Below are 14,022 nucleotides of genomic sequence, written 5' to 3'. Positions count from 1 at the left end.
GGACTAAATTGATGCTAAATGAAACTTTTTAAGATTCAAATAGGATACTTTAAAATTTAAGGATAAAAACAGAACGTTAAAACATAGGGACCAATTTAATACTTTACCCTTCAAAAAATAATAGGTAAAGTAGCGCATTCACGGATTCTAACTGATTAAGTCCCGCATCAAAGAGTTATGCAAATAGTAATAATCAAAAAGTAGTTAAGAACGCAACCTCTTATTATTATAAAAATTCATAATAAGTTAATAACAAATTGAAGTTGTTATTATGACTCTGAAAAACCAGGTGGAGCATGGGTAGTGGAGAATTTGAAGAAGAGAAGATGGTTGTAAGGCTTTTCCGGCGTGACAATAGTTGATGGAAAATTGGGATGGTTGACGGAGTCAGGGAACGCTTGAGTCTCCAAACACAACGCCGATCGTGGCTGATACACAAACCCGTCTTTCCCCTTCTCATTCTTCACGGAATTCGCAGTGTAGAATTGCAATCCCGGTTGATTTGTCGCAATCTTCATCACTCTCCCTGACCTCTTATCCGTGACAATAGCCGCAACCCTAATCTCATCCTCGTCATTGTCAAGAACATAATTTATGTCATAGCCATTGGTCTTGGATAACTGGTCAATCCTAGAGCCAACAACTTGTGGCTTAAGGAAATCGTATGGGGTTCCTTGGACGGACGAGAAGTTTCCAGTGGGAATGAGGTTGTCATCGACCGGTGTGAATTTGGATCCGAAGATTTGAACAACTTGGTTAAGGATGTTGCCGCTGTTGTGGTTTCCTAGGTTCCAATATGCATGGTTAACCAGGCTCACTGGTGTTGCTTTGTTTAAGGCTCTTGCTTTCATGACTATGCTCAAACTCCATTCTTCACTTAGGATGTAGCTCACTGTTACCAATAGGTCACCCGGAAATCCTAAAACACAAATTTTCAATATTCTCATTATAAATTTTATCAATATCGGATGAAGATGTCTTTGCGCCGAAAATAATTACTAAGATATTATATTAATTAGTAAACATAATAAACTATTTGACGATTCTTAAGTCATATTTACAGAGAAAGACATATTCAATTGTACACCAAAATTAACAATACTCATAAAAGTTTAAATATTAACACTATTATATAATGATTCAAGTGAAAAACATTCGGTTTATTACCTTCTTCACCATCAAAACTGTGGTAGCTGAATTTGATTATGGGTCTATCACCGTCTCTTTGATACTTTATCACTTTCCAAAGCACATCACTAAATCCTCTAGGTCCACCTAATTAAGTTGAGGACAAGCACAATTATGAGTCTTTATATGTGACATGTTTAATTTCTTCATCAGATCTTGTTATTAGCAGTAATAGAAATTAATTAAATTAGAATTATATGTTTTCAAATTAGGGGAATAAAGTAGACATATGTAGTACTAGCACTAGTATATATGTACCATGAAGTGTATTGTTTCCTTCATTAGCAATTAATTTGTAATGGATTTCATTTAATGTAAACTGAGCTCCTCCAATTCTGTTAGCAACCCTGCCAATAGTAACTCCAAAATATGTTGTATCGTTCTGCAAATTAAACATATAGTTATTGATTTTGTACATAAAAATGCTTTAATGATATATATCGAATTATTTATTCAATCATGTAGTGGTGAATCTTACTTTAATTTACAAATGAGAGAAACGTTGTTTATATATACCGTAAAAAAAAATAATTTTAACCATTGATTTTAATTAATATACATTATATTCTATCTTCTTTTATTGTTTTTGGAACAAAATAGTACATTGCATGCAATTATTGTACCACATGAAAGTATTTGCCAGTAATCATTTCCCGGTACAGCTGTGAAAATGTCTGTTTTTTTGTTATTGTCAGGTTTTTTTTTATGGATTTTTCTTTTGGTTTCCTTCCTTTAATATAAGAGAAATTTTAGGTGAACATAGTGAAAGTAATTTTATGAATCAACTTTAATTTAGCCAATTTTCTATTTTTTTCATTAAAAGTATTGATCTTCTATCATTTTTTTAACTAAAACTATTCATCAATCATCATATATTTTTAAGATTTAATTCTAAGATATCTTGATGACCTAAATCCAATAATTTTTTAGTTAGAATATAAGATGTTTATTATTTTAACAACTAATTTATCATTTTTATTCTACACGTTTAACTAATAAATAAAAAAATTAATATGCTAGTTATATATATAATGCAACTATACATGGGGTTGGTTGTCAACGAATTATTTTATGGAGTAACAGAGCATGTGATGACAAGAGAAGTAAGCTAGCGACAAAGCTAATAAGTGTGACAAGTGGTAAACTATACAGTACAAATGTTAGCTATCACATGTTTGTGTTTGTGTTTAGTCACAGTCCAAATTATTTTGCTGTCAATAGATGAATATAATACAGTTCGATTCATCATTGGGCTTCTCCAATTTAGAGAGAAAAAATACAACAATGAATTATCAATTAAAAATTCAACGATTTAAATATTTTATAATAATTTAGTATATGTGGTAACTCCTTTAAAAATAATTATGCATGTTGTGTTTATATTTCATTAACTCTAGATATTTTAGTTTATTAAAAGCAAAACAATCTCAAACTTTTATTGAAAATGGTTAGAGATATAATCTTTTATTTTATTTTTTTTTATAAATTTAAAACTTTAGAAGAAGTAGGAATATGATATGATATTAAAATTTTATATCTAAAAAATTTAGAATTTGATTTTAGTATTCGTGAATCTAAAAAAAATAATAACATAAGATAAATAAAAAAAATTCTAAACAAAATATCAAACTTTAGTGAAAACATACTTTCACTGCTATTTATATTAATAATTTCATAAAAATAATGAAATTTCATTTTTATTATTTTTAATTTTTATATAAAGTCTTAATAAAATAAAAATATTAAAAAAATAAAACATATTTTCACAAACAAGCATAATATATAATTAACTACTAAATTAATTATTTGTATAAATACATATTAAAATATATAAAAATATTAAAAATATGCATGTTAATATATATTTATATATATATAAATAATTTAGTAGTTAAATTTTTACGTAAAGATAATATTTTTGTTGATAATTAAAGAAATAATTTATTAAAACAATAGGCTTACAGTGTATGCCTCGGGAGAATCATATCCAAGAAGAATGTCTCCCAACTTTCCTAAAACAAACAACATTGCAGGAAAAGAAAAATGAAGTTAGTGAAAGGCTTTTGAAAAAATAACGAAGCAACACATAGAAACCTGGAAGATTTAATTATAGTTCTTTTGAAGATGAAAAGTGAAAACTAACACACACACACACTGAAGAGAGATTGAAGCATATATATGTACCATATTTGTCGGGGAGTACTAAGGAAACAAGTGTGGCACCCCAGTTAGTGACCTTCAAAGTAAGGTCACCCTTCTTTAATTCAAAGACCCTAATTTGGTCTTTCTCCTTCTTGATGATAGATCCATTAACAAACCCAGAAGCAGCTAACCATACAACATATAATATCACTAAGAACTTGCTCATTTTCCTATTAATGTTATATTCAGACTGATAATAATTACAATAATAATAATGGGCTATAGAGAAGGATATAACTAGCAAAAGAAGAACATTGAAGTAAGGAAGAAGGACAAATTGGTCAATGTAAATTGTGCGTGGCTTTCAGACTTATTCATCAGTTGTAATAGGCCGTGGCCTTTTTATATACCTATGTCTGAATCCCAAGTATATTTTTGAGTTATATTACGGGTAAATTGAATTTAGGTCGAAATTATATTTTATAACTAAAATATCTATTTTATAATAGTAATATTTTTATATTATATAATTTTATTTTTGTTTTAAAATAATTCAGTTTGATATAAATATTATATTTTATTAATTTATTACATAAAATTTATAAAATTATATATCGAATTGACTCAATTCATTAATAACCTAATTTATTTCAGATTATTTTATGATTGAATTTAACTTTTTAAAATGCATCTAATAAAATATTATAATCAAATTTAAATCTAACAAAATTCGACCTGATCACTTAGCCCTTAAATACCACTACACAATTGTATCTACATTTTAATACTAGTATGTTAATAATTACAGTAATTTATTATTTTATTTATTAAATGTGTAAAAAATAATAATTGTGGTAATCAAAATAATAAAAGCTTATATTTGAACCAAAAAAACTTGAAAAAAATAGGAATAAAGGGCGATACTAAGCTATGTACAGAGGGAGCCACACAGATAAAGACGTTGAAAACGTTTTTTTATAAAGATGTTTTTTAATAATTAAAATTTAATACATATAATCGATTAAATTGTGTTATTTTTGTCAAAATTAGGTTAGACAAATTGGTTTGACCGAAAAATAGTGAATTAAATCTTAAATTAGTCTAAATTAATATTAATTTTTATAGAAAATGACTACAATACCCTATTATAAAAAATGACGAAAATATTTCTATTATATATATCAATTTTAAAAATTCTGAATTTTAGTCCTTTATTTTTCTATCGTAGGATTAGGATTTAGAATTTTTAATATATATATATATATATATATATATATATATATATATATGTATATGTATATATAATAAGAGTATTTTAATCATTCTCTATAATAAGGATATTGTAGTCATTTTTTATAAAAAAAAATAATATTAATTTAGACTAGATCAAGATTTGATTCACTATTTTTTCGGTTAAATCAATTTTTCTAATCTAATTTTGACAAAAATAACATAATTTAATCGATTATATATGTTAAATTTTAATTATTAAAAAATATCTTTAAAAAAAATCGTTTTAAATATCTTTATTTGAGTAGCTCCTATCTACCGATGGTTAAAGTGGAACACCTTTATTATTATAGAGAGTAGAGTACTTATAAGTTTAGCTTAACATCAAATACACTTTACATCTCACTATGCTCGATCACCATTTGTGGTCAAGAATGCCAAGATCACTTGGTGAAAGAGAAGGTTCCAATTAAATTCGCCACTACCGCCGGTGAATTCATGGGAATTGAGACAAAGCAATCAATCTCAATTGTTGATGACTTTTTGCATCATTGGCTATCAATTTAATTTGCATACTGATGAGCGGATAATTTATACGTTTTTTGGCATTATTTTTAGTATGTTTTTAGTATGTTTTAGTTAGTTTTTATTATATTTTTATTAGTTTTTAGTTAAAATTCACTTTTCTGGACTTTACTATGAGTTTGTGTGTTTTTCTGTGATTTCAGGTATTTTCTGGCTGAAATTGAGGGACCTGAGCATAAATCTGATTCAGAGGCTGAAAAGGACTGCAAATGCTGTTGAATTCTGACCTTCCTGCACTCGAAGTAAATTTTCTGGAGCTACAGAAGCCCAATTGGTGCGCTCTTAATTGAGTTGAAAAGTAGACATCCTGGGCTTTCCAACAATGTATAATAGTCCATACTTTGCTCGAGATTTGATGGCCCAAACAGGCGTTCGAAGTCAGCTCAAGAATTCTGGCGTTTAACGCCGGAACTGGCACAAGAATGGGAGTTAAACGCCCAAACTGGCACAAAAGCTGGCGTTTAACTCCAAGAAAAGTCTCTACACATGAAAGCTTCAATGCTCAGCCCAAGCACACACCAAGTGGGCCCGGAAGAGGATTTTTATGTGACTTACTCATCTTTGTAAATCCTAAGCTACTAGTTCTCTACAAATAGGACCTTTTGCTATTGTATTTTCATCTTGGCTCTTCTGGTTCCCTCTCTGGGGCCGAAGCCAATGATCACCATTATCACTTATGTATTTTCAATGGTGGAGTTTCTACACACCATAGATTAAGGTGTGGAGCTCTGCTGTACCTCGAGTATTAATGCAATTACTATTGTTCTTCTATTCAATTCAGCTTGTTCTTGTTCTAAGATATCACTTGTTCCTCAACTTGATAAATGTGATGATCCGTGACACTCATTATCATTCTCACCTATGAACGTGTGCCTGACAACCACCTCCGTTCTACCTTAGATTGAGTGGATATCTCTTGGATCCCTTAATCGGAATCTTCGTGGTATAAGCTAGAATTGATGGCGGCATTCAAGAGAATCCGGAAGGTCTAAACCTTGCTGTGGTATTCTGAGTAGGATTCAATGACTGAATGACTGTGACGAGCTTCAAACTCATGAAGGCTGGGCGTTAGTGACAGATGCAAAAGAATCACTGGATTCTATTCCAACCTGATTGAGAACCGACAGATGATTGGTCGTGCTGTGACAGAGCGCGTTGAACATTTTCACTGAGAGAACGAGACTGTAGCCACTGACAACGGTGATGCCCAACATACAGCTTGCCATGAAAAGGAGTAAGAAGGATTGGATGAAGACAGTAGGAAAGCAGAGAGACGGAAGGGACAAAGCATCTCCATACGCTTATCTGAAATTCTCACCAATGAACTACATAAGTATATCTATCATTATTTTATGTTTTATTCATTAATCCTCCATAACCATTTGAATCTGCCTGACTGAGATTTACAAGATGACCATAGCTTGCTTCATACCAACAATCTCCGTGGGATCGACCCTTACTCGCGTAAGGTTTATTACTTGGACGACCCAGTGCACTTGCTGGTTAGTTGTGCGAAGTTGTGATAAAGAGTTGAGATTGCAATTGAGCGTACCATGTTGATGGCGCCATTGATGATCACAATTTCGTGCACCAAGTTTTTGGCACTGTTGCCGGGGATTGTTTGAGTTTGGACAACTGACGGTTCATCTTGTTGCTTAGCTTAGGTATTTTTCTTCAGAGTTCTTAAGAATGAATTCTAGTGTTTCAAGGTGATGTTCTTATCATCACCAAAGCTGATTGATTCTCATCAATTTAGCTCTTGAATGCAATGTCCTGCTGAAGCTTGGCTAGCCATGTCTAATTTCTTTAGACTAAAGCTTTAGACTAACATTGCATGATTCTTGGAATTCTCATTAAGAATTTTGATATCCTCATTTTCTTTTTCACTCAATTTTCAAAAAAATCCAAAAAAATTATAAAATCTTAAAACCAAAAATATTTTTTGTTTCTTGTTGAGTCTAGTGTCTAATTTTAAGTTTGGTGTCAATTGCATGTTTTTGTTTTTCTTGTATTTTTCGAATTCATTCATGTGTCTTCATTAATCTTCAAGTTGTTCTTGATGATTTCCTTACTCTGATCTTTAAATTCTCTTGTCTTGAGTGTTTTGTTGTTTCTCATATGCATTCTCAATTTGTTAGTGTCAGTAGTATACAAACTTCTAAGTTTGGTGTCTTGCATGCATTGTTTATTTGATTTTAGTTGCATTTTGATTATTCATCATTATTAAAAATCCAAAAAATTTTTTAATTTGTGTCTTTTCAAGTCAATAATACAGAGAATTGAAGATTCAGAACATACAGTAGAGGAATTACACAGAAAAAGCTGGGCGTTCAAAACGCCCAGTGAGGAAGGAAAACTGGCGTTTAAACGCCAGCCAGAGTACCTGGCTGGGCGTTTAACGCCCAAAAGGGTAGTATTTTGGGCATTAAACGCCAGAATGGATACCATTTTGGGCGTTTAATGCCAGGAGGGAAGATTTTGTTTTTAATTCAAACTTTTTTCAAGTTTTCATAATTTTTTTCAAAATTAAATCTTTTTCAAAGATACTTGCTAACAATTAATGATTTGATTCAACATTTCAAGTAAGTTGCCTTTTCTGTTGAGAAAGGTTTAATGTCTAAATCATATCTTTTCTTGTTAGCCAAGTCATTAATTTTAAAAATCAAATCTTTTTTTTTTAAATTATTTCTCAATCATACTTTTCAATCACATCTTTTTAAAACGATAACTTTTCAATCATATCTTCTTAATCACATCTTTTTCAAAATAGTTTTCAATCATATCTTTTTTATTTCTAATTTTAAAATCTTTTTCAAAAATCACTTTATTTCTTTCCCAATCATATTTTTCGAAAATCATTCTTCAATTTTTCAAAATGTTTTTAAAATCTTTTTAATTTATTTTCGAAAATTTCTCCCCCTCTTCTCACATCCTTCTATTTATGGACTAACACTCCTCCTCAATGCACAATTCGAACTCTATCTTTCTTGATAAGTTCGAATTCTTCTACCTCTTCCTTCTATTTTTCTTTTCCTCTGACACCTCACGGAATCTCTATACTGTGACATAGAGGATTCCATATTTTCTTGTTCTCTTCTCTTTCATATGAGCAGGAGCAAAGACAAAAGCATTCTTGTTGAGGCTGACCCTGAACCTGAAAGGACCTTGAAGCGAAAGCTAAGAGAAGTTAAGGCACAACTCTCTGTAGAGGACCTAACAGAAATCTTCAAACAAGAAGAAGACATGGCAGCCGAAAATAACAACAATGCCAACAATGCAAGGAAGGTGTTGGGTGACTTTACTGCACCTACTCCCGACTTCTATGGGAGAAGCATCTCTATTCCTGCCATTGGAGCAAACAACTTTGAGCTTAAGCCTCAATTAGTTTCTCTAATGCAACAGAATTGCAAGTTCCATGGACTTCCATTGGAAGATCCTCATCAATTTTTAGCTGAATTCTTGCAAATCTGTGACACTGTCAAGACCAATGGGGTTGACCCTGAGGTCTACAGACTTATGCTATTCCCGTTTGCTGTAAGAGACAGAGCTAGGATATGGTTGGACTCACAACCTAAAGAAAGCCTGAACTCTTGGGAAAAGCTAGTCAATGCCTTCTTGGCAAAGTTCTTTCCACCTCAAAAATTGAGTAAGCTTAGAGTGGAAGTCCAAACTTTCAGACAGAAGGAAAGTAAATCCCTCTATGAAGCTTGAGAAAGATACAAACAATTGATCAGAAAGTGTTCTTCTGACATGCTTTCTGAATGGAGCATCATAGGTATCTTCTATGATGGTCTGTCTAAACTGTCCAATATGTCATTGGATAGCTCTGCTGGAGGATCTCTTCATCTGAAGAAGACGCCTGCAGAAGCTCAAGAACTCATTGAAATGGTTGCAAATAACCAATTCATGTACACTTCTGAAAGGAATTCTATGAACAATGGGACGAATCAGAAGAAAGGAGTTCTTGAGATTGATACTCTGAATGCCATATTGGCTCAGAACAAAATATTGACTCAGCAAGTCAATATGATTTCTCAAAGTCTGTCTGAAATGCAAGCTGCACCAGGCAGTACTAAGGACGCTTCATCTGAAGAAGAAGCTTATGATCCTGAGAACCCTTCAATGGAAGAGGTGAATTACAGGGGAGAACCCTATGGAAACACCTATAATCCTTCATGGAGAAATCATCCAAATCTATCATGGAAGGATCAACAGAGACCTCAACAAGGTTTCAACAACAATAATGGTGGAAGAAACAGGTTTAGCAATGGCAAGCCTTTTTCATCATCTTCTCAGCAACAGACAGAGAATTCTAAGCAGAGCCACTCTGACTTAGCAACCATGGTCTCTGATCTAATCAAAACCACTCAAAGTTTCATGATTGAAACAAGGTCCTCCATTAGAAACTTGGAGGCACAAGTGGGTCAGCTGAGTAAGAAAGTTACTGAACTCCCTCCTAGCACTCTTCCAAGCAATACAGAAGAGAATCCAAAAGGAGAGTGTAAGGCCATCAACATGGCCGAATTTGGAGAGGAGAAAGAGGCAGTGAGCGCCACTGAGCAAGACCTCAATGGACGTCCACTGGCCTCCAATGAGTTCCCTAATGAAGAACCATGGGAATCTGAGGCTCACACTGAGACTATAGAGATTCTATTGGATTTACTTCTGCCATTCATGAGCTCTGATGAGTATTCTTCCTCTGAAGAGGACGAAGATGTCACTGAAGAGCAAGTTGCCAAGTACCTGGGAGCAATCATGAAGTTAAATGACAAGTTATTTGGTAATGAGACTTGGGAGGATGAACCCCCTTTGCTCACCAAAGAACTGAATAACTTGACTAGGCAGAAATTACCTCAAAAGAGACAGGACCCTGGGAAGTTCTCAATACCTTGTACCATAGGCACTATGACCTTTGAGAAGGCTTTGTGTGACATCGGGTCAAGCATAAACCTCATGCCTCTCTCTGTAATGGAGAAGCTAGGGATTTTTGAGGTGCAAGCTGCAAGAATCTCACTAGAGATGGCAGACAATTCAAGAAAACAAGCTTATGGACTTGTAGAGGATGTTTTGGTAAAGGTTGAAGACCATTACATCCCTGCTGATTTCATAGTTCTAGAGACTGGGAAGTGCATGGATGAATCTATCATCCTTGGCAGACCCTTCCTAGCCACAGCAAAGGCTGTGATTGATGTTGACAGAGGAGAATTGATCATTCAAGTGAATGAAGAATCCTTTGTGTTTAAGGCTCAAGGATATCCCTCTGTAACCATGGAGAGGAAGCATGAAGAGCTTCTCTCAAAGCAGAGTCAAATAGAGACCCCACAGTCAAACTCTAAGTTTGGTGTTGGGAGGCCACAACCAACTTCTAAGTTTGGTGTTGAACCCCCACATTCAAACTCTAAGTTTGGTGTTGGGAGGTTCCAACATTACTCTGAGTATCTGTGAGGCTCCATGAGAGTCCACTGTCAAGCTACTGACATTAAAGAAGCGCTTGTTGGGAGGCAACCCAATATTATATTTATCTATTTTCCTTTGTTATTTTATGTTTTCTGTAGGTTGATGATCATGTGAAGTCACAAAATCAATTGAAAAAACAAAAACAGAATGAAAAACAAAAAGAAAAACAGCACACCCTGGAGGAAAACCTTGCTGGCGTTTAAACGCCAGTAAGGGCAGCAAATGGGCGTTTAACGCCCAGTCTGGCACCATTCTGGGCATTTAACGCCAGAAAGGGGCACCAGACTGGCGTTTAATGCCAGGAATGGGCAAGAAGCTGGCGTTAAACGCCAGAAATGGGCACCAGCCCGACGTTTAACGCCAGAATTGGCAGAAGGAGCATTTTTGCTCGCCACTTGGTGCAGGGATAAATTATCCTTGACACCTCAGGATCTGTGGACCCCACAGGATCCCCACCTACCCCACCACTCTCTCTCTTCTTCACCCATTCACCAATCACCTCAACACCTCTTCCCCAAAAACCCCTCACCTATCAAATCCCACCATTCTCTTCACCACTCACATCCATCCTTCATAAAACCCCACCTACCTCACCATTCAAATTCAAACCACTTTTCCTCCCAAACCCACCCATAATGGCCGAACCCTACCCCTCTCCCCACCCTATATAAACCCATCTTTACCCCCTCATTTTCACACATCTTACACACTACTTCTCTCCCTTGGCCGAAAAACAAAGCCACCTCCATCTCCTCTATTTCTTCTTCTTCTACTCTCTTCTTTCTTCTTTTGCTCGAGGACGAGCAAACCTTCTAAGTTTGGTGTGGTAAAAGCATTGCTTTTTGTTTTTTCATAACCATTTATGGCACCTAAGGCCGGAGAAACCTCTAGAAAGAGGAAAGGGAAGGCAAAATCTTCCACCTCTGAGTCATGGGGGATGGAGAGATTCATCTCAAGGGTGCATCAAGACCACTTCTATGAAGTTGTGGCCATGAAGAAGGTGATCCCCGAGGTCCCTTTCAAACTCAAAAATAGTGAATATCCGGAGATCCGACATGAGATCCAAAGAAGAGGTTGGGAAGTTCTTACCAACCCCATTCAACAAGTCAGAATCTTAATGGTTCAAGAGTTCTATGCCAATGCATGGATCACCAAGAACCATGATCAAAGTGTGAACCCGCACCCAAAAAATTGGCTTACAATGGTTCGGGGAAAATGCTTAGATTTTAGTCCGGAAAATGTAAGGTTGGCATTCAACTTGCCCATGATGCAAGGAGATGAACACCCTTACACTAGAAGGGTCAACTTTGATCAAAGGTTGGACCAAGTCCTCATAGACATTTGTGAAGAGGGCGCTCAATGAAAGAGAAATTCAAGAGGGAAGCCGGTTCAACTGAGAAGGCATGACCTCAAGCCCGTGGCTAGGGGATGGTTGGAGTTTATCCAACACTCAATCATTCCCACTAGCAACCGGTCCGAAGTTACTATAGACCGGGCTATCATGATTCATAGCATCATGATTGGAGAGGAAGTAGAAGTTCATGAGGTTATACCCCAAGAACTTTATAAGGTGGCGGACAAGTCCTCTACCTTGGCAAGGTTAGCCTTCCCTCATCTCATTTGTCACCTCTGTTATTCAGTTGGAGTTAACATAGAGGGAGACATCCTCATTGATGAGGACAAGCCCATCACTAAGAAAAGGATGGAGCAAACAAGAGATCCCACTCATCATGAAATCCCTGAGATGCCTCAAGGGATGCACTTTCCTCCACAAAACTATTGGGATCAAATCAACACCTCCGTAGGAGAATTGAGTTCCAACATGGGACAACTAAAGGTGGAGCACCAAGAACATTTCATCCTCCTCCATGAAATTAGAGAAGATCAAAGAATCATGAGAGAGGAGCAACAAAGGCAAGGAAGAGACATTGAGGAGCTCAAGCACTCCATAAGATCTTCAAGAGGAAGAACAAGCCGCCATCACTAAGGTGGACCCGTTCTTTAATTTCCTTGTTCTTTATTTTCCTGTTTTTCGAATTTTATGCTTATGTTTATCCATGTTTGTGTCTTATTACATGATCATTAGTGTCTTAGTGTCTATGCCTTAAAGTTATGAATGTCCTATGAATCCATCACCTTTCTTAAATGAAAAATGTTCTTAATTGAAAAAGAGAGGAATTGCATGAATTTTGAATTTTATAACAGATTAATTATTTTGATGTGGTGGCATTACTTTGACTTCTGAATATATGCTTGAACAGTGCATATGTCTTTTGAATTTGTTGTTCATGAATGTTGGCTCTTGAAAGAATGATGAAAAAAGAAGACATGTTACTGAGGATCTGAAAAATCATAAAAATGATTCTTGAAGCAAGAAAAAGCAGTGAATACAAAAAAAGGAAAAGAAAAGAAAAAAATAAAGTCGTGATCCAAGGCAAAAAGAGTGTGCTTAAGAACCCTGGACACCTCTAACTGGGGACTCTAGCAAAGCTGAGTCACAATCTGAAAAGGTTCACCCAGTTATGTGTCTGTGACATGTATGTATCCGGTAGTAATACTGGAAGACAGAGTGCTTTGGGCCACGGCCAAGACTCATAAAGTAGCTGAGTTTAAGAATCATCATACTTAACTAGGAGAATCAATAACACTATCTGGATTCTGAGTTCCTATAGAAGCCAATCATTCTGAATTTCAAAGGATAGAGTGAGATGCCAAAACTGTTCAGAGGCAAAAAGCTAAAGGCCCCGCTCATCTAATTAATACTGATCTTCATATATGTTTTTGGAATTCATTGCATATTCTCTTCTCTTTATCTTATTTTATTTTTAGTTGCTTGGGGACAAGCAACAATTTAAGTTTGGTGTTGTGATGAGCGGATAATTTATACGCTTTTTGGCATTGTTTTTAGTATGTTTTTAGTATGTTTTAGTTAGTTTTTATTATATTTTTATTAGTTTTTAGTTAAAATTCACTTTTCTAGACTTTACTATGAGTTTGTGTATTTTCTGTGATTTCAGGTATTTTCTGGCTGAAATTGAGGGACCTGAGCATAAATCTGATTCAGAGGCTAAAAAGGACTGCAGATGCTGTTGGATTCTGACCTCCCTGCACTCGAAGTATATTTTCTGGAGCTACAAAAGTCCAATTGGCGCGTTCTCAATTGCGTTGGAAAGTAGACATTCTGGGCTTTCCAGCAATGTATAATAGTCCATACTTTGCCCGAGATTTAATGGCCCAAACAGGTGTTCCAAGTCAGCTCAAGAATTCTGGCGTTTAACGCCGGAACTGGCACAAGAATGGGAGTTAAACCCCCAAACTGGCACAAAAGCTGGCGTTTAACTCCAATAAAAGTCTCTACACATGAAAGCTTCAATGCTCAGCCCAAGCACACACCAAGTGGGTCCGGAAGAGGATTTTTAT

General features: G+C 35.0%; 1 protein-coding gene across 1 annotated transcript; it reads right to left on the bottom strand.

Annotated features, from left to right (window-relative positions):
* Positions 1–201: 201 nt before the first annotated feature.
* Positions 202–3,687, bottom strand: LOC130956297 (uncharacterized). Its single transcript, XM_057883338.1, has 5 exons — positions 3,373–3,687; positions 3,151–3,200; positions 1,447–1,570; positions 1,168–1,275; positions 202–919 (listed from the first exon to the last, which is right to left on the bottom strand). The coding sequence occupies exons 1-5, from the start codon at positions 3,554–3,556 to the stop codon at positions 270–272; spliced, it is 1,116 nt and encodes a 371-aa protein (XP_057739321.1). The 5' UTR covers positions 3,557–3,687; the 3' UTR covers positions 202–269.
* Positions 3,688–14,022: the final 10,335 nt, after the last annotated feature.

This window comes from Arachis stenosperma, chromosome 10, assembly GCF_014773155.1.
Source record: "Arachis stenosperma cultivar V10309 chromosome 10, arast.V10309.gnm1.PFL2, whole genome shotgun sequence".
Classification (NCBI taxonomy): Eukaryota; Viridiplantae; Streptophyta; class Magnoliopsida; order Fabales; family Fabaceae; genus Arachis; species Arachis stenosperma.
This window is presented reverse-complemented; position numbering and strand designations above follow the sequence as displayed.